The 20,780-nt window shown below is 48.0% G+C and overlaps 2 protein-coding genes across 2 annotated transcripts; both read left to right on the forward strand.

Annotated features, from left to right (window-relative positions):
• Positions 1-2,469: 2,469 nt before the first annotated feature.
• Positions 2,470-9,560, forward strand: LOC149364669 (kelch-like protein 10). Its single transcript, XM_089568727.1, has 6 exons — positions 2,470-2,703; positions 3,204-3,410; positions 5,101-5,309; positions 6,138-6,370; positions 8,790-8,985; positions 9,515-9,560. Exons 1-6 carry the CDS (start codon positions 2,470-2,472, stop codon positions 9,558-9,560), a joined length of 1,125 nt encoding a protein of 374 aa, XP_089424853.1.
• A 63-nt stretch (positions 9,561-9,623) lies between these two features.
• LOC149364670 (uncharacterized) lies at positions 9,624-14,901 on the forward strand. The gene is made up of 6 exons (XM_089570157.1): positions 9,624-9,787; positions 10,071-10,181; positions 11,192-11,383; positions 13,252-13,377; positions 14,416-14,559; positions 14,879-14,901. Exons 1-6 carry the CDS (start codon positions 9,640-9,642, stop codon positions 14,899-14,901), a joined length of 744 nt encoding a protein of 247 aa, XP_089426283.1. The 5' UTR covers positions 9,624-9,639.
• The last annotated feature ends 5,879 nt before the right edge of the window (positions 14,902-20,780 follow it).

Here is a 20,780-nt window from a genome sequence, read left to right on the forward strand (position 1 = left end):
TCTATATTTTAGAAACTTGAACACATCCCGCCACATCGTTCCTCGTTACGGGAAGGCCAAACGGCTTCGAAGCGAGTGCTCCGACGGGTCGACTCGGAAAGCTGCACAACCGCGGCACTCGTGAAATGAGATTGGTTGAGGCCCGAAAACATCGTCCTAATCAACCGCAACAAGCACGATCTTTGCTAGTGATGCGCGGCAAATAAATTGCGAGAGCTGCTCTTGACGTTTTCTGTTTTTTTTTTCGCCCAGGTTGCAAACTAGAGATGCATAGAAATGAATTCAGATGTAAATTTCGCGTAACGAGGACTTAATAGTCTCCTAAAATACTGGACGTCTTTAAGGTTTTCAGTAATGCGCGCATCGGATGTATTCAAAGACGCAGCTTTTTAACAAGGCATATATGCGAAGACCACTGCGTCTATTTTCAAGCGAAATAACTAAATCAGAATGAGTTAGAATTACTCCAGCCTGAACCTATTTTTACCAACAGATAAGTGGTCTCCATTTCCAATAAAATTTTATTTGAGACAGAAAAATAATAGTGCTAAATAGAAACAAACACAAGAAAGACCGGCACAGGAGATACACTAAATTCATCTGACTTTATTTGCTGCGAAGCCAGCAGATATATAGAAAATTTAAGACTAGGCATCAAAAAAACCGTTCAAGATACGACATCTCGGTCTTGAGAAGGCGGGCCGAAGTATCGCTCCCACAGACTAGATTGTGTGAGCGATAAATTGGCGCTTATACAATGGAAGTATTTGCTGGCTTGGCAGTGAATAAAGTAAGATGAAGTTAGCGCATATCTTGTGTCGGTCTTTCTTGTGTCTGTCTTTCTTAAGCACTATTATTTTTCTGTCTCAAATAATACGAACCATCTAGCCCAAATTGACGTTCTTTTATTCCAATAAAATATTTGCGATTAAGTTCCAGGCTCGGGGCAGTCAATTATACTGGCACAATCTGACACTGGACTCGTTCACCAGCTTTGAAACATTACTACGTTGAGCTTTGTTGTACTTTCAGCCATATTAGTGACCGCATCATATTTTTTTTTCGCTGTTTTCCGCCCACGGGGTCTGTTTCCGCATTTCGCAAAATACTCCCCAAAGGGGAGTAGCATAACGGCGCTGTTTCCACGCCAGCTAAACTCTCTTTCAAAACAGAGCTGTTCTTCTCTCCCTCATCACACTCATCTGGGTTCCTGCGCATTGCGGACACCCGGGGAATACGGCTGCACACAATCACGCCCGAGGACTCGTCGACCGGGCGGTGGACGGCCTCCCCTCGTTCCGCAGTGCTAGGGAACGCATGACGACGTACCATGAAGTCACGCTTCATTGCCGGGGTTCCCGACTAGTTTACTCCCCTCCCCATAAATCGCTAAATAAGGCCGAGCAAGTCGTTTGGCGATGGATTCAGACAGACACTTTTCCGAACCCTTACCTGTATTCCCTCATGCACCCAGGGGACTATCATCCGTCCTGCAAATTATGCCAACACCCTAAGGCGGATGTTCATCACATACTTAGGGCTTGTACTAATACTCCAACTCCCCCTTTTCTGAGACTCGACGACCAGGAGAGCTGGAAGGCCGTGCTGCACAGCTCACAGCCGGAGGTTCAGCTCCGGATGGTGACCTGGGCCACAGAGGTCGCCAGGGCCCATGGGCTCCTGGCCACCTAGCGCGACCGCGAGGACCCACCTGTTCCTGCAACCCCCTTATCCTTATCCTCACCCTCACTGGCTTCCTTTTAAGGGTTGCTTAATAAAAGTTTTTTCCTCCTCCTCCTCCCTCAGAACCAAGCAGTAAAAAGCAAGATATGTTGCAGATCAAATTGATTAGTAGTAATCATTGTGAGAAAGGCAGCGTTATCCTATGACGGACAATCAAACTAAGTTTGCGTGTGAAATTGCGTCCACTTCTTGCCCTTGTCCTTCGTCCGCCAGCGCAATCTTTCAAAGAATGGCCGTCAATAGTGTGCATACTGTGTCACTGTGTCACAAGTCCACCCTCTCCATTAATAGCGTACTGAACGAGACATCTCGTCAACTCTATAACTTTACACTCCTCATGCGACACCACAGTACGGCTAACCCTCGATTCCCCATGCTTCTCTAGCGGGAGGAGTCTACACCCAAACGAGATTTCCTCACGCCACCTTGCGAAAGTCCCAACTCAAAGCGCGCAAACAGTACGCTGCAACACTCTTTCGGAAGAGCTCCATACCAACTCCTCTTCTGGCAGCTACTAGTAAGAACAAAGCTCCACTCTACATAGTAAAAATATATTTTTTTATCGTTCACTCAATTATCGTATCTAGCTTCGCCGCCGAAGCGATGCTTTTTTCTGTCCGGTTATTTGAGCTAAGTAGGTTGAAGAAAACGAAATCATGGTTTCACGCGAGGCTCGCGGACAGCGCAGACCGCTCTTAACACGCGTCGCCATCTCTCTCGGAAGCCATGTCTGTCTTCTTCAGGAAACTGCTGCTTCCCGGCGGCGACGGCTGTTACGACTGCCTGATTCGCACCGACGACGGCGGCGAGTTCAGGGCCCACCGGTCTTTCCTCTGCACCACGAGCCCCTTCTTCCAGGCGGCGTTCTGCGCCGAGTACGGTTCCCGCAGGGAGATGCTGCTCACGGGGGTCGCGGCGTCCGTGCTCGACATCCTCCTTGGCTACTACTACGCGGATGAGGCAAGCCTTGGGAAGGGGTTAACAGGTGGGGGGGGGGGGGGGGGGGGGGTCGTAGAAAAGCCAAGCATCGCTAGTAATGAGCCTGATGTTTCGCAATAGAAACCTAGAGATGGCATGACAATAGGGTGTTAAACAAACCATTTCCGAGAAGTCGCAGTAACGGTTTTGAAGTGCTGTGTCCGCAGCATACAGGAAACTGTTTGAAGCTGAGAGCTCTGAGCATCTCCGAGTTGCTCAGGAAGAAAGCGTTCTGGTGATAGAGAAGCAATGTTCTGCCGTGGCAATGCTAAGCGACACCACGCATTGGCCTATGCATTAGTTTGAATGAAGGACGGAAGTATACATTTTTTTTTTTGGTTAGTACGTACCTGAAATCAGGCGGCTTTCTTTTACATATTCTGCTCAAACGCATGGCGGAATGTGCAGAAGGAAAGCATAAGTCTTCTTTTTCAAGAGTTCTCCCGCTTATGATACAACTGTGTTTATGACCATCACTGCAGTTGCACATCAACAACGGCAACGTGGCCGAGGTGCTGGCGGCTGCCGACATGCTGGTGATGGAGGAGGCCCGTGACCTGTGCCTGGACCACCTGCTGCACAACATGGACGTCGACAACTGTCTCGGCTTTGCCGCACTGGCGGTGTGGCACCACTGGCCGAGGTTCCGAGACACCGTGTTCTCTTTCGCACGCGAACACTTCGGCGCGGTGAGCAAGGGCTTCTTTATTTTCTATGGAAGATGTACCCCCTTTGCCAAAAGTAACCGAGCAACAGGTTCCTGCTTCTCAACCTTAAAGCGGAGCCCTTTCGGCGCCCCTAAAGACCGAAAGGGGTCAAAACGTGAGGACAAAGGTTCACCTTTACACGTATTCAGAGTTCAAGGGCTGCCATAAGGGGTTCGCCACGCGGCTAAGAAAGAAACCACCGTTGCCCGGTTACTTTTGGCAAAGGCGGTACGTGGGTGAATAGTGATTCGTAATGAAGGCACTACGAGCATCATTGTCAACTGCTGCACTATCCGACGTGTGAGCGTATTATATAACAGTGCGACGGATTTTTAACCAGGATATTCGGCTAGGGAGTCGTATTGGGTCGTAGTGTGGTGCTTATAATAGGAAAGTTACAAGCGGAAATGCTCGTTGTCGGTCTTACACCTCCGTCTTGGAGCGGAAATTCCAACCACCGATATCAGTGTGGCAAGGGTTGTGTGAAAATGGTTCGGGGTTGACATCAATTTAGACCTCATGCTGCAGGTCCATCGATTCTATTTGGGCCCAGTTGGCTGCCTAGATGGCACTGCGACTGTTTGCCTTCGCTTCCTGAATTTTATAACAGCGTCTTCCAAACTAGCTGGGGCACACGGGATGCACCCTTGCTTCCTATACTTTAGCATGCGTGCCACGTGATGTCACCCGCGCGTGCGTCAGGAAGACTAAAAGCCACGTGGTTCGCAAGTCCCTTCCGGCCCTGTAACTACAGGCAGCTTAGGCATATCGCAGACCCTCGTTTTTCGATGGCGGAAGAAACGTGCGCGATGGCACTAGAAGCATTGTGAACCGTGAAATCATTAAATTTACTTCAGTGTATGTACCGCACTGTTCGTCTAAGCATAAAGTTCATTTGCGAAAAGGAAAGGTTATGTTTAATGGTATGCCTCGATAAATGTCTCCAAATTACTTGTTTCGCCTGCTTGTCGCAGATATATTGCCACAGAAACCTTCTCTTCCATGTTACGTATACGCAAGTTAATAATTTCACGGGACTGGAAAATTAAACATTCATGAAGAGATGGCACAAAAGGGTAGCTTCAAATGACGCAAAGTACTGCATGACAAAGTTCTTTAGACATTATGCGTTTTCTGTACCAGGAAATATTAGAGGCTGTTTATTTTTTCGAACATGTTTTTAATCTATCCTGCTTGTTCAGCGCAGTTGTCACTGACGTAACCAACTGCTTGGGCGCTGCCATCTACGCCAACACTGCATATTAATAGCTGACGGTATCTTTGCGCATGACACTTCTTGGTTTGGTTTAATAGGGTTTAACGTCCCAATGCGACTCAGGCTATGAGGGACACCATAGTGAAGGGCTCCGGAAATTGCGACCACCTGGGGTTCTTTAACGTGAACACACATCGCACTGTGCACGGGCCTCTAGGATTACGCCTCCATCGAAATTCAGCCGCCGCTGTCGGGATGGAACCCGCGTCTTTCGGGCCAGCAGCCGAACGCCATAACCACTGAGCCACCGCGGCGGGGCATGAAACTTCTGTTAACTCTTTTGCGCTCATGGTTAAGACATCGTTTATAGCGTAGGAAGCGTACCATTAGTGTAAGTTCGTCGCATCATTGTGCTGATAAATGTCACGTTTGCTTTCTATTGCTCATTGTGTGCAGGTATGGCGAAGCAGTAGCGAGTTTTCGAGGGCTTCAACAGGGCTGCTCGTCGAGCTGCTTTCCTCGAGCGAGCTCAACGTGCGAGACGAGGTGGACGTGCTGCATGCCGTCCGTCGCTGGCACACGCAAGGCCGTACGGGCAAAAAGGAACGGAATGCCGGCCTGTTCTTGCTGCTACAGTGCGCGCGCATCGGCCTGTGCAGAGAATCGTGAGTGGGGCACTCTGTACCCAAGGGCTACCTAACGCAAGCTGCACTTGTTTTCGAGAGTGCACGCGGCTACACTGTTAATTTCCGCTTACCCCTGTATAGACAATATTCCTCCTATCAAAGTTTGCAGGGCAGCACTGAAGCAAAGCTCATGGAAACGAATTCGCAAAACTGCACTTCCGCGGCTGTCAGATTATTACAGCAGGAAGGTTTGGTTTAGTACGCGAGGAAAATTGTAACTAAATTGAAATTATTCCCAAAGCCTACGGAACTAACGATAGCTTGGAAGCGGGGTGGAAGTCTCTAGCTTACCGTAATCAATTCAACGGGCCAGACAGCGAAGCTTGAATGCTTGTGTTTCAAGGGACATGTAATCATTTAATGAGCATTCTTTTCCAGCAGACCAATTTGGTAGAATTAATAAGCCAGTATATTATCTCTCTCTCTCTAGTAGCCACTGGTCAGTTGCAGTACTTCTAGATTAGCCTTCTGACACTCGGTCTTGGTGCGTTTATCGAGACTGCCATCACAGCTGCCATTAGTTTCATGCGCACAAAAGTGCGCACTCAGAATGCTCTTGCTGGAATCTCGGTTCGTGATCGGCCAAGCTAATTGCGCTAGTCGAAGAAACTAAAGCCGAGGTACCGATGAGCTCGCAACCGGTCGCAACGTTTCGAAGCTCAACGTCACCGTAACTCATCTCTCGGCCACCAGTACAAAACATTTTTTTCATTCAAAGGAGATTTTATTGCATTCATGGATTTTGTGATCCAAGCTGGAAAATCCCGTCCAACAAAACTAAGGTTTTGACACGCTCGTGTGGCGCAGGACGCTCGTCGAGTTTCGGCAGGTGAATCCGACCTTTGCCAATAGCAAAGCATACCACATGGCAGTGTGCGAGGCCCTGCGGACGGGACCCTGCATGTGCTCACCCAGCCCACTGCTGCTGCTGCACTTGGAAGGCTTCGGGCTGGAGGCATGCAAAGCGCTTGCCGCTGCGAACCCCCAACACGGCGACGCGGCGTCGAGCGGAAGCGTTGCATCCAATGCGCCCAAGGGTGGTGAGTTGGCATCCGCAGTGACTGCCTCTCAGTAGCTGAATTAGGAGAGCAGAGTTGACCGAAAAATGCTGCTTCTGGGAAGTATGCATGCCATTTACGGTCAGTTTTGATCTGCTGCCGGTTTTGGAAGCTCCATTCACCGAACTCTTTCTGGCTTCACTAAATCACGTGTCCGGAGTAGCATGCCAGGCCCATAACCAGGCAGACCTCTCCATTATTCATTAAAGTCTCCTCTCCTCTTCCTCCTAAATCACGCCACCAGGTTCTTGGTGGATCTTGTTACTTAGTGATTAGTCCTCTCCTCGGCTACCTGATACACAGTGGCTTCAATACAACCCGATCACGGTGGGAGTATAAGCGTCTGGTCATCTGCATTGCAATTCGTATTTTGAGTTCTTTCGTTCGCTGTACGCTGGCTGCTTACTGAAAGCATGAAGAGAGCAAGATCTGTTACTACCTCCTTAAAATAGTTCGGAAGAATGAGACCAAAAAAAAAAAAAATTCATCCAGGACGAGCCAAAAAATTAAAACAAGAGAACAGTTCTTTCATATCACCATCTGCCGGGCTGGTTGGTTGCGATCCATATGTATCAGCAGCGCGAACACAAAACAGGAAGGAGGAAAAGATAGTACAGAGCGCTCTGTACTATCTTCTCCTCTTTCCTGTTTTGTGTTCGCGCTGCTGGTACATATAGTTCTTTCATGTAGAGATATAAGTACGTATATGACCGCTCGACTGACATTGGTCGAAAGTTGGCCCTTGTGTGTGTTAACTTTGTGTTGTCCCTCTGTGTTTGCGCGCTGCTATGACCTCAAGTTGTTTAGGTCACCACGAGGAACTACTGAGTTCACTTGCGACCATGCCGAACAAAACTGGCCTCAGGTGCACATGGGGTACAAATTGAACATCAGGCGCAGAGTCAAGAGCATAAGTGTTTTCTCGACCAGAATCCTAAGATGTGTGTGTTAAAGGTGTAAACTTCAAAGTGTGCAAAATGAGCGGCTCCATACGTTCATATTGGTACGCGCCGCCATGCGTGTGCTATTACCCCCAGCACTGACTAAATGCTTGGTCACCAGACACTTCCGGCAAAGCTTGCGCTGCAGCAAGCGGAAGAACCCAACGTGACCGGAAGTGAACCAAGGATTTGATATCTGGCGGGCATAACGCCAGCACTCAGCTGCGCGCTCCTGCCAACGTCATCATTTTCTATAGAAATATAACGAGCGGATACGTTTCCATTTCATTCATGGCATCGACAGCATTAAAAGCTGGAAGTAAAGCCCAACATAATTTGAGTGATCTCAGTGTTGTCGAGAAGCTCTTCGTTTCAACTTGTCACTACGACAGTGAAACTTTCATTGTGACCCCTCGGTAAGGCGAAAGCCCTGTGCGTAAAGTAAATGAAATGAAATAAAATGCGCGCATATGTAGAGGGGTTGTCGTAAACGGCCGCAGTACCTGTTGCCACAGAACGCCCGCAGTGACGGCACTTGTGACAAACTCTTACCATCTTGAGAATAAAGCTCTCCAGCAGTCATATTTCATGAGAAATCGATAACTAACCTGCACTGTTCAGTCAGTACTGTTCAGTCATGTATGTCTTCCCTCGCGCGAACTTTGTCTGCTAGACATTGAAAAGTTATAAAATTGCGAGAGGACAAGAGCTTGTCTCGCGTTTGTTATTTCGTCGCTTTCGCTATCATTCACTTCTGTGCCCCCACATTTTGCCCAAGTTATATGCCCAACAGCACAAGTAAACCAGACCCTTTTCATGGTACTTATTTACTTACATGAGGAACCACTGTCTGACTTGCTTAATCACTTTGTAATCATCTCAATGCGAGAGCATTATATGGCTCTCCGAATCAGCAAAAAGTGTCCGCAAAACGTGTCCGCAAATTTTGTCCGCATGATCACGTCGTTCTCTGATGATAAATGTGTGAAAGTGTGATTGCGATAGATAGTGTGTGATAAAATGTTGACGTGGAAAAATTTGGTTGATGAGGTGTAATTAGTTAATTAAACCCTAAAAACGCGAAAAAATACACTTAGACGTCAAAATTGCCATGGACGTCGATATAGTACCTGGACGTCAGAACGGTCACTGACGTCGATATAGTATGGGGACGTTTTGCTTTCGCATTGCTCCAATGCGGGTGGCCGCAGTGATCTCAAAGTTTTTTACCGCTAATATGGTTATAGACTCTCTGATACCGCGACCAGGCATTGAAGAAAGCTTCATAGGTAGCTTCCCTCCGTAGCCGCATGGTGGGCTTATGTTGATTATATCATTTCGATAATCCCTATCTTCAATCTGTTTGCGCCGCAGGTCATTACACTTAAACACGCTGGGTAGAAAGCCATTATTGTCGACTCGCCAGAGCAAATTGCCCCATTCTCCCGATCTGTCCGCAGCCATCGCAGCCCTGTTTCGGTTTCCCTGCGAGCACTGCGCCGGCGCGAATCCCGAGCGCTGGGTTCCGCGCGTACCGCACGAGGTGTTGTTCACGGTGGGCGGCTGGAGCTCTGGAGAGGAACGGGACGCCGTCGAAGTGTACGACCCGCGGGCCTACCGCTGGCTCATGCACACCATGCAGGGCACGTCACCCAGGCAAGATGCACGATCCGCATTGAAGGGTTCTTTCGTGTACCACGAGCGAAGTGAGGTCGAAGCATACGCCCTCTCAATTTTTGGAATAGAACTAAAATAAACACTTCCTTTACCCTTTCTGTGCCATCGTTGCTTCCCTCTGTCGTGACAGTGTTGAGAGGTCGCTACGCATTGTTTCCGCGTATCAAGTGGCCTCAGCTTACGCAGGACCGGGTTGACTGGAGATTTATAAGAGAGCCATTTGTCCTGTAGTGGGCGTAGTCAGGCTGATGATGATGATGATGACGATACCAGTCGTACCATCCGCTGCAGATGATATGTGAACAAGTCAACTGAACCGCGAACACACCAAACACAACATTAGCTGCAAGAGATAAAAAGCAGTAAAGTTTCATTAGCGCATCCCACAACCGGGCTTACGCGCCTTTGAAGTGAAAACCTGGTTTAGTAACTAATCTCCCTCAACTAAAATAGTGTTTCACGGGACACATTTGGATAGTTTTGCCCACGTTGCATTTGTCGCCTATAGCAGAATGAGCACACGCAATGGCTGCAAGGCAGGATGTGCGGTGTGAGAGCGGTAAACTCCTGATCATTTCCAGGGCGTACCACGGCGCAGCGATGGTGGGCAAGTTTCTCTACGTGGTGGGCGGAATGCGGGGAAGCTCGTACCTGCGCTCCTGCGAACGCTTCGACACCGAGCTGTGTGTGTGGGATCCCTGCTCGTCCATGCACACGGCTCGCGGCTACGTAGCCGTCGCGTCCCTGGACAACTACGTCTACGCCATCGGGGGACGCGACGGTATGCGCTCGCGCTGTCGAGCGTTTTTGCGTGAACTCTAATTGGCTAGGCTTTGGGAGGGACCGGTAGTGTTTATTCCATTCATGCGTGCCCTAAGAACATGGTCGTTTGGAACAGTCTTGCCGTATACGGGAGCATTCGTGATTCCTGAAGTCGATAAAGCCCTTTTAATTCTGGTATTGCGCCAGTAGACTTGACTATAGGAATTGCATTTTAATGCAGTGTTTGTTCATTGTTTACATCGTAGTAAAATGACTTTTGCATTTGGTGCTCCATGATGCAGACACCGGTCGCACTGCCAGTGTGGAGCGGTACAACCCCGTCTCCAACCAGTGGACTACGGTGTGTTCGTTGAGTAGGGCGCGCAGCGACGGTGCAGCCTGCGCATTTAGAGGTAGGTGGGAACGATAGACTCCGCTCGCACCTATTTACCTCGCGCGCACCTTAAAGAGCCTAGCTGGGAAGTAGCACCACGCTGAAGTGATATATGGTCCATCCCGGCGTTTCCGCTCTTTTGCGTCCTATGTGAAGGTGTGGCTGTAATAAAGTTGTGGAAGTTATTGCATGCCACGCACGGCTCTTGCTATCGAAGCTATGTGCACGGGACTGAGGATTAGCATTATTCCAGAGCATTTGTCAAAGTAAAGCTAAGAGTTTGCCGCACCCTGCGTAAAATGACACAACAACCAAGGCCAACGACTTGCGCTACCTTTCGCTATGGTCGCAGCGGCTCTGATAAATCTACATCCATGTTCCACAGCTAGTTGCAACTAAAATTTGTCGTGCGATATTGCTACCAGTCGCCTTGACATTGTTGGCTAGCATCTGCTAAAAACTGTGGGCGTTAAATTGCTTGCCCATAGCTACATCTTGTTTCTGTCGACCACCACCGCATCCATTCTTTAACGCAATGAAAGCTCCGCAAGCCCCGCGGTTCATCTACTGTCGTATTCCTCTGGCCTCGCACGCCTTTCCCACTCCATCGATTAGAATGATGTTATCGCTGTCAAAAAAAAAAAAAAAATCTGAAGACGGGAAATGGCGCAGTAACTGTCTCGCTGTTCTGTGGAGACCTGAACCACGTTGTAAAGAAAAAGAGGAAGGTGAGAGTGAAAGAAGAGAAAAATGGGTGCCGTAGGGGAGGGCTCCGCAATAGCTGACCCCCTGGGCACCTTTAACGTACGCTCACATTGAACCGCACACGGGCGCCTTTTGCGTTTCGCCTCCATCTAAGAGTGGCCGCCGCTGTCGGGTTTGAAACTGGGCACTCCGGGATCGCTGTAAACCCCAGCTTCCACTGAGGCAAATGTCTTCAAAGCATGCACATGTCTAAATCATTGCAAGCGCAAGTCTGAAGCGAAGCAGTCTTCACGCTTTCATTGCGTCGTTGCCCGTCCGACGCAGGGAAGCTGTACGCCAGCGGCGGCTTCGACGGCCGCCTGATCCTGAGCAGCGTGGAGGTGTACACGCCTTCGTCCAACTCGTGGTGCCTGGTGCAGCAGATGCCGGGACCCCGCTGCAGCCACCAGATGGTGGCGATGGCGGGGCGCATCTACGTCGTCGGCGGATACAACGGCCGCTGCCGCCTCAGCACCAGTGAGGATAGAGAGGGAGCGCACGCATAGGCGTGGTCTTCCCTCTTGGGGAAACCACGAACGCTGTGCAAGTGCCCAAAGAGAGTCATCCTTTATTGTCCGCCCATTCATATTGAAGTCGTGTTGCTGCCATCGGTCTATATCGGCGATTCTGATGTCTTTTTTGTCGGTATGCTAGCGGATGTTCTTAGAACGACCATGTTTGATGCGTAATTCTCTTTAATCCGTAACATCTAAATTCTCTGAAAAACAGCCTAGAATAGTTGGCTAGTTTATAACACTCGCCTTTATGTCCGACAAAAGCATTTGTTACGCGTTACCTTCCCTTTTTAATGCCTAAGAAACGAAGAACTTCAATTTATTTATCTGCACCTTTATTTCTCATCATACGCACAACCTCGCTTTGAATGCTCCCTATATTCGCAAGATTTCATGTTACTGTCTGACTTCTTTTGTCATTGTATTTTGTTTACGTTAAGACATTATTGATACCCCTTGTATATTAAAGTTTGACGAATTCTGTATCGCTTTCCGTGAATGTTTATGTACCGCTGGGTTCCTCCCACGAAAATAAACCCACCAGGGACTGCTGGCTGTGAAGGCTGTCTGGGAGAGGCTTGTTTTCCGTCAGCCTCCCATGCCTATTCGTATGATCTCTATCCATTGGTATGATCTATATGTCTATTAGTAATATGTCAAACATGATAATTATACGAGGATAATAATTCCAGCGTGAAGGCCCTTAACACTTCATACCCTCTATATGCCCTTGGAAGGCAAATGTGGCAAGCATAAGTGCTTGTCGTTGGAAGGGTGCTAATGGTTTCCAAAATAGCACAGCCTTGCCAACTAAAAGCAAAGGCGTTCTGGGCAACCGGAAGTTTGGAGTACCAAGAACAGAACACAGCTCAGCAGACAGAAAAAGGTACTCACCGGCCTCAAAACGCAGTGAGCATCATGAATCGATCTGTGTCTTGCATGCACCTCAGGCCCCTCAACCTGCGAATCCTATTTACCGGTAGTTTGATGGTCTGTCTTGAAGAAATGGTCGCTCTTGAGAAGTTACAGAAGCGGGAGATACTCTGCTCAGCAACGCCCACAGCGAGCTGGAAATTTTTAGTTTGTCCCGCAAAAATTGAAAGCCGGACATCTAATTCAAGTATAATGAAAAAGAAACACCGTGTCCTTTCCCTCGGTACCAGTCACGTTGCATATGAGTCTCAGGCCGGCGGAAAAGTGCTGAATAGACTCCAATATATATAGCTCAAGAAACAAATTGCAAGTGAATACCGAATTTCATTCAACTGAAATCCTGGAATACATGTAACGTTCTTTTTATACGTCCGTGTATTGCTGGGGAAGAAAATGTAAACGTAACACACTAATGCGAATATATTACGATTAATGTTGGACGTCTTGCTTGGAGCCAATCCGAGAAAATTGGAGAGGGAGGCTGAAATGGCCGTAGCTCTGCGCTTAGAGCGTGCTTAGAGCGTACCACTATAAGGTTTCATAACTTCGTTTAGGGTGCAAGAGCCCTCTTAGATTGCATTAACGCCTGTTACATAGGGCGAGTACATGGTTGCATCTCCCTTAAGCCACAGTTATTTTTTTTTCAACTACGCATCAAAAGTCGAAGTATTGGATGCCTATCCGTTGGTGATTCTTTGTGTCAATTTGAGGTCTCTACAATTGACGCAAGTCTCAAAGGGAGGAGAATTGTTTTGCACATACTTCGTGCGCCAGCCAGGAAAGAAATTAATTTTCTCTCTTCGTCGCCTATGGGCTGCCGGTAGGCACAATGCAATAGCAATGTGTTTCTCCCCGTAGCCTAAACTTGTGGTCTGCCGACTCGCACGCCCTGCGCAGTGATCGCCAGCGAGAAGGACAGAGCCCCGTCCTACTGGCAGACCATGGCGCCCCTGTGCGTGGGCCGCAGCACTTTCGCTGTGGCACAGCTGTACGGCGACCTTTACGTCATCGGCGGATTCAATGGTGCACACCTTTCTCTCTCTCTCTCCGCGTCTCCTCAGCTTCTTTTTGCGAGCAGAGGAGCAGCTTGAATCTGCGACTGACCATTTGCGATACTGCGCTGTCCAGTTCCAGTTGCTTGGAAAATGTGGTTTTTGCAGAAGGCTACAACCCAGAGTGGTGGAACCCAATCTTTTCATGAAATAAAACGTTTTGTTTTCCAACCTATCAGTCAATCATCCAATCAGTCAGTCAGTCAATGAACTACTCAGTCACGGAGTCAATCGGCAGTTAATTACGACGCTGTGCTGCTGGACTCTGAGATAGCAGGTGTAATGCTTAGGCGCAGGGCTGCCTTCGTTTTTAAGAAACCCAAGGACTGCTTAACACAGATTTCGACGCCATATGGCTGCTACTAGAGCCCTCCCACGTTTATTTTTCTGAGGTCAGGATCGTCAGTAAGAATAAATATTGGCGAATAAAGAGGATGACGGTAACGAAAAGAACTAAATCAACAAATAGTAGCCATAAACTTGATTTCAGAGGCACTAAATGCACGCAAAAATGCAGCTGGGAAAGTTTGTTTAGTCGAAAGACTACAGAAGCAGGAGCTAAGCGCAACGTCGAAAGAACAATTTTTTGTCTTTTGCCGGCGGTAATCTCTATTATTCCAGAGGTCTTGGTATGCAGTGCGAAAAGCTTTCTTCATATATCTTTTACAATAACATATATTTCCGGCTCTCAGGTTAATAACGTTTGGCTGTTGAATTTTAATAATAAAAAAAAAAACAACAGATTCAACTTTCTGCCTAACTGAACGGCAATGGAGTCGTAGTTCTTGACCTATTCAGCTGGCAAAAGAAACATGACCGCCAAGAAGACGTGACTGCTTTAAGAAACCGAGCTGAACCCGGTCAGTACTCAGCCTCAGTACTGCCCCCTATTAGTGTCCTACTTCACGCACATAAAAAAAAAAATCAAGTGACGCACTGACTTGTATAACTTTCTACAGTTGAAGACTCTGTAGAATGCGTTTTTATCACCACTTTTTACTCAACGCAGGAAGAACAACGACAGCCAAAGTTGAACGTTACTCACCCACGACAAATACCTGGCGGTCCGCCGTTCCACTGAACGAGCCGGTCAGTGCCATGGCCGCCTGTTACGTGAAGGGCCTCGCACCCGCCAGGCGACTGGCCACTCGTGGTGAGTGTCGTTTTACAGGCAAAAGTACAGGGCTTCGTCACACAAATGAATGATTAGAGATCGAAAGTTCAACTCAGCTTGCGCGAGCGACGCTTAAATTTGAGGGTAAGTTCAGTTACAACTTGCAAGCATGCATAACCTGCCCTGCCTGGTTAATAGCTTTCTGATTTAATAGAAAGCATCTCTGCTGCTCGGCAAGTTCGATGCATTTGGATGAAACTAGCTAATGTGACCTAAAAGGGGATATTTCACGTGCACGTGCGCGTTCATAAAAAATTTTTGGCGTTACTCACTAATTGTTTCTTTATTCTGTTTGCAGGTGCACTCGGGCTCTCTGCTTAAAGTATGAGGGATTGGCGAGTACATGTCCGCGCACAATCGTCAGAAAACTGGCCAGCCCAGAGAGCCCAGGAATTTATTGCCACCAGATCAAAATGCCGGAACCCGTTCAACAGCCAGGAGGCATATCGACAAAATTTAAGTTACTTCAGTCGTGCTGCGGGCTCACCGCAAAATATCGGATCGCTCGGCACGTCCTGTGCGAATGAATGAAGCACTCCTACCAAGGAAGAGATCAGCTGTGTCTGCATCTGCAGTGGTGGCATTCGGCGAGAGTTGATTGCGGTGGTGCTCGACCGTAACATGCGCGCATCGTCATCGCAAGGCCTGGCCAACTGTGCAGTCTGGTTGTCGGAAAAGTCTCCGACCTGAAGGAAGGCCCATTTGCTTGGCTGGAAAGAAGCGGATTCAACTGTTGCAATGTGAGGTGGTCTACGAGTAGTTAATCACACAGGTACTGCTAGGCACTGGGTCAATAGGCAACCAGCCATGAACTACAAAATATGGTCCTAGAGTATTCGCAGTTTTTCTTGGAACACCAGAAAAACCTACTTCCCTCGTTACTGCACGTGCGCCCACTGTTAGCGGAAACAGGCTTCGTGCTCTTGATTGTGAAGACGTCGAAATGCCTGTTGTCCTAACACGTGAATATCATGGAGTAGCTATTACTGTCAGCAATCAGCTGCAACTCTGACACGGCAGCAGCGGCACTGTGACCAGGCCATAAATGTGGGAGGTTCCGGCTTGCAGCAACGCGAAACCATACTTCTGCTTTGGATGCAGCCCTAGATTTGGACAGCAAATGTGTGAACCGCGTATAAACGTGTTTATTTCCCTGTGGTGAGGATATCAAACCATTGGATCTTTTAGGCCGAGCAGACCGCCGCTTTAGCTCACACATGTTGGATACCCGCGACACACCGAAACATTTCTTGACGTTGACATCTTTAACCTAACGATTAGCTGGCCCAAAAAAGACTCGGTGAATTTGAAAGCAGCATAGGGCCTTTGACAAACACGGGTAACAAATTTAGTGTTTTCTCGAAGAATCGTAGCATTATAGAACAGAAAAACCTCCCATGAGAAGAAAAAAGGCACCTGGTCTGTTAACACGAACGGTGCTGACTGCGACGGTGCTTGCCAGTTTCCGTGCTCAAATTATTGCTTCTCCAATAGTCTTAAGCATAAAAGTTGCCGTAGATTCTGCCATGCGCTTTCTTTTAAAACAAACGCATGACTGTCCGGCCACTTCGTCATGTGCTACGCACAGCTTTTTTGAGAACAGACCTAAACTGTAGCTAAGCAGACGAGGAAAAGGGAATGAGGGGCTCGTTATAAATATGAGAGAAGCCAACAGCCACAGAAACCAAGGGGCACAGGGGATTTCTAATTTATTTTGTGGTGTTGATCAATTTATATTACTGAATATGTTATCGCTTAAAGCTAATTGATTAGAAAAGCAGAAGAAAAAACAACCACATGCCGCCGGTGGGATCCGAACTCACGACCTCCGAATTACGCGTCCGGTGCTCTACCGCTGAGCTACGGCGACGGCTGTCTAACGTTCTGCTTTCGGGGGTATTTATGTTTTACAAATAACGTAACCTTGGGAGTGTTCACCAGCGCCACCCACGTTCTTAAGCGGCGGACGTAGCACGTTCTGAGTTACCGCTGATGTGACGTAGAACGTTATCGAATGGCGAGGATGGAAGCTGTGTGAGAACCCTCTTAGGCTTCCTAAGGCATCAAGGCTGCCAGAACCGAGACCCTCATAAAGCAATTAAGCAGACGAGGAAAGGGGAATGAGGGGCTCATTATAAATATGAGAGAAGCCAACAGCCACAGAAACCAAGGGGAACAGGGGATTTTTAATTTATTTTGTGGTGTTGATCAATTTATATTACTGAATATGTTATCGCTTAAAGCTAATTGATTAGAAAAGCAGAAGAAAAAACAACCACATGCCGCCGGTGGGATCCGAACTCACGACCTCCGAATTACGCGTCCGGTGCTCTACCGCTGAGCTATGGCGACGGCTGTAACCTTCTTTTGGGGGGTATTTATGTTTTACAAATAACCTAACCTTGGGAGTGTTCACCAGCGCCACCCACGTTCTTAAGCGGCGGACGTAGCACGTCCTGAGTTACCGCTGATGTGACGTAGAACGTAATCGAACGGCGAGGGTGGAAGCTGTGTGAGAACCCTCTTATGCTTCCTAAGGCATCAAGGCTGCCAGGCAAGCTATGAAGTAACGCTATCGTGAGGTTCTGCCTTCCTAACAAGTTAATGGCCGTGCATGTCAACTCTGAATCAGGCCCAACAGCTTAAATGCACCAACGCCAAGTTTACAAAGCAAGCTCAACCTACCCACGCTTTCCTTAGACCGAGTGGGGTAGGCACTCATCATTTCTTCCTGCTTTTGGTTGTTCTCATCTTATTTCTCGCGGCGTGGTTCTGGTTTAAAACCATCCGGTGTGAGACAGCTCTCGGGCCTTCATTTATCATAACGCAACCTAACCTAAACAAGGAAGGCGGCCTCTCATTGCAGCTACATTGCTCTCCTAGACGAAGGAAGGGGGGGGGGTTAGCGGAGTTTCAATACTCAGGCCTTCTTGCGCAGATCTTCACCGCTAAACTAGAACGGCGCTCTCATGCTGCTCTGAGAAGGTGCTGCAGTACCGTGAATAAAAGTGAAATGTGTGTGCGTGCGTGTGTGTGTGTGTGCGTGCGTGCGTGTGTGTGTGTGTGTGTGTGTGTGCGCGCGTGTGTGCGTGTGTGTGTGTGTGTGTGCGTGCTTGCGTGCGTGCGTGCGTGCGTGTGTGTGTGTGTGCGTGCGTGCGTGCGTGCGTGCGTGCGTGCGTGCGCGCGCGCGCGCGCGCGTGTGTGTGTGTGTGTGTGTGTGTGTGTTGAAGAATGCAGCCGGGAGAAAAGTCTGCGTTTCACCTTCAAGGTTCTAATAGAGACGGCACTGCCTGCAATAACGGGCCTAGTCGCTGTGCCCAGAAGCCCTTCCCTTCGCTGGGCTCTTTTCTTTAGTTCTGGCTCTCTTCCCTATCTCGAAACGAGACAGTTTTACGCAACATTGTCAGTAATTTCTGAAGAAAAATAATAGCGCAGTAATACACCCACGAAAAGGCTGAGAAAGAAAAATAGCCATGCACCATCTTGCCCCTCTACGAGTTTTGTTATTTTTTGTAACAGGAAAAATTAATATTTTGAAGTTGTAATTCACGGATCGAACCCCGCCACTCCCGCATGCGAGGCGGACCCTCGGACCACTAGGCCACCATTGTGGTGCTATTATTTGCTTTGCTTCTATCGGGATTTCTCTCTCTCGTCCAACGACGCCGACGACGACACCTCATTTTCTGTGACATGGGAGCCTTAACGTTATCGCGTTAGTATCGCGCCCGGTGTGGTCATAGGTTCAGGCATGGTCGGGTAAAGAGAACCAAGTAACGGTCACATGGAGAACTTTAAGGGGATGCGGAAAGGAAATTTGGAATCTGTTCGCGGGAAGGAATACACCTTGCATACTCTCAAACATTCGCATCAGGTCTGCTATGTTCTGTGCCTTCTACGCATCCCCTCCCTCGGCGCGCTCTCCGTTTACACTTTCTGTGTTGTGTGATGTCGTTCACGGAGCTATATGCCCTTCTCGATTTAATTTGTTCTTCACAAAGGCCAGAAGGTGCCTTCTGCGAGGTGGTCCTCCGTGCATGATGATCCTTTTCTTTTTCAAGCCTGTGGTTGCGAATTCCGCAGGTCTTAAGTTCCGAATATACTTACCCTCTCTCCTCCCTTCCCCCTTCCCCGCCCTTTGTTTTCTTTCCAAAGATGTAGTTATTTAGAGGGTATGAGGCCTGTGTCCCTAAAGGTGACTTCCTGTGTGTCGTTTAGATATATGTCATCACTGCACGACACTTTCGTACCAAGTGGCACTCGCAGCTGAGCAATTAAGTCACACCCACTTTCTCTTTTGTCTATGCCGTTGGCAGTGCTTTTTTATGGCGCTGTACACCATCTCTCATATTAAATTTACAATAATCTAACTGCTCTGTCCTTCGTGGCGTTATTTTTAACTACAGAATATACCAATGTGCTTAGGCCACTGCCTTGACCCCGTGTGGTCTGTGCCACATGTCATTACTCCTGCCATGTTCCGTGTATTTGCGTGTCACCTGCAGTGCTTGTATAAATATTAGCCATCTCTTATATGCTTGCACGAATTCTAGTTTTTTTTTTTTTTGCTTGGGGAGAATGTCATGAGAACGAGCAATGTCCTCCTGAAGGACAAACACGTCGTTTAGAGCCCCTTAGAAAAGGATCAGTTACTTTTTATTGCAGAAAATATATCAGTTCCAGTTACTCGCACCAAGTGCTTAAACACCAAGCAAGAGAAAACAGAGCGAACAGCAGAATGCTTGCTTCTACCATCCATGAAAACAAAGCTCGACGTTAGCTCTCGTGAATGTCCGCATCAATAAAACCATGTTCATGCCCCTTCTAAAATTTCCATCGCTAGCAGTCCAATCTTCAATCCCCCTGAAAGTAATTTCTTGCAGATATCAGAAATGCGATGTCGCATTGTTTAGTTCCATTTTGCCGTGCGTCTTCTCTAGCTATCTTCTTATGCCCTCATTGATGTATTATAAGCAAAGATGTTCGCGTAGCCTCAACATTCTTAACAAGTAGAAGGTGTTCTTAACTGGCCCATTGTCGCCCGAAATATCTCTGCGAGTGGGTTTTGTTAGTGATAACATTAGAGTAGCTTTGTCATCTTCAAATTCCAAACGACCGTATGACGTTCAACTCTACCTTGTTCGCTGGTAGAGCGCAGCATATAAGTAAACTTCAATTTAGCCACCTATGGTCCCGCCCACATTGTTTTCGACGGAGACAAACTTTAAACGACGCACGCCTTCTCCGCTCTTTCACAGTAGGCAAACTTTCCTGCAATGCCAACTTACTTGTACGCCCACTTTTCTCGTTACCTTTTAGCCACCCCAGTGCAGTAAGGCAGGCTGCTCCGTTCATCCGCGTGCGCTAACGTCTCTTTCGCATTTTCTGCGCCAGTTTCCCCACGGGCTGCCAGCCGCTCTTTCATTTCAAACTGTCGCAACACGGACAACACGGAGCACTCGGCGTTCGTTGTGCACCGCTCTACCGAGCCAATAATTAGCCCCAATGGCAGGAAACGCCCAGCTTAAATTTTCTCCCCATAAGCTGCACTTTCATGCCTCTCACCGCCGGAGTGCTTCCTTGGTAGCGCACCCTGCGTGGGCTGATGACACCCCAATTGGGCGAAGCTTGAATGCATGTCACCAGTTTTTTATTTCTATTTTTTTTTAGAAACTTGAACACATCCCGCCACACCGTTCCTCGTTACGGGAAGCCCAAACAGCTTCGAAGCGAGTGCTCCGACGGGTCGACTCGGAAAGCAGCACAAACACGACACTCGTGAAATGAGATTGGTCGAGGCCCGAAAACATCGTCCTAATCAACCGCAACAAGCACGATCCTTGCTAGTGATGCGCGGAAAATTAACTGTGAGAGCTGCTCTTGCCATTTTTTTTTCGTTCAGCTTGCGGACTACAGAACGGTGAGAGACGCATAGAAATCAATCCAGATATAAATTCCACGTAACAAGGACTTAATATTATCCTAAAATACTGGATGTCTTTAAAGATTTTAGTAATGCGCGTATTGCATGTATTCCAAGACCCAGCTTTTTAACCATAGATGCGAAGACCACTGCGTCTAGTTTAAAGAGAAATAACTAAATCAGAATGAGTTGGAATGACTCCAGCCTGAATCTATTTTTGCCAACAGATAAGCGGTCTCTATTTCCAAGAAAATTTTATTTGAGACAGAAACTTAAT

The sequence above is a fragment of the Amblyomma mixtum genome, chromosome 2 (genome assembly GCF_055824585.1).
Source record: "Amblyomma mixtum isolate Tamu chromosome 2, ASM5582458v1, whole genome shotgun sequence".
Taxonomy (NCBI): Eukaryota; Metazoa; Arthropoda; class Arachnida; order Ixodida; family Ixodidae; genus Amblyomma; species Amblyomma mixtum.

Bases quoted from the DNA above. Each gene is read 5' to 3' on its own strand.
- LOC149364669 (XM_089568727.1), top strand. From the start codon at position 2,470: ATGTCTGTCTTCTTCAGGAAACTGCTGCTTCCCGGCGGCGACGGCTGT. The intron at 2,704-3,203 runs GCAAGCCTTGGG...CCATCACTGCAG, and splicing joins GCTACTACTACGCGGATGAG to TTGCACATCAACAACGGCAA. The intron at 3,411-5,100 runs GTGAGCAAGGGC...CATTGTGTGCAG, and splicing joins CACGCGAACACTTCGGCGCG to GTATGGCGAAGCAGTAGCGA.
- LOC149364670 (XM_089570157.1), top strand. From the start codon at position 9,640: ATGCGGGGAAGCTCGTACCTGCGCTCCTGCGAACGCTTCGACACCGAG. The intron at 9,788-10,070 runs GTATGCGCTCGC...TCCATGATGCAG, and splicing joins CGCCATCGGGGGACGCGACG to ACACCGGTCGCACTGCCAGT. The intron at 13,378-14,415 runs GTGCACACCTTT...TACTCAACGCAG, and splicing joins CGTCATCGGCGGATTCAATG to GAAGAACAACGACAGCCAAA.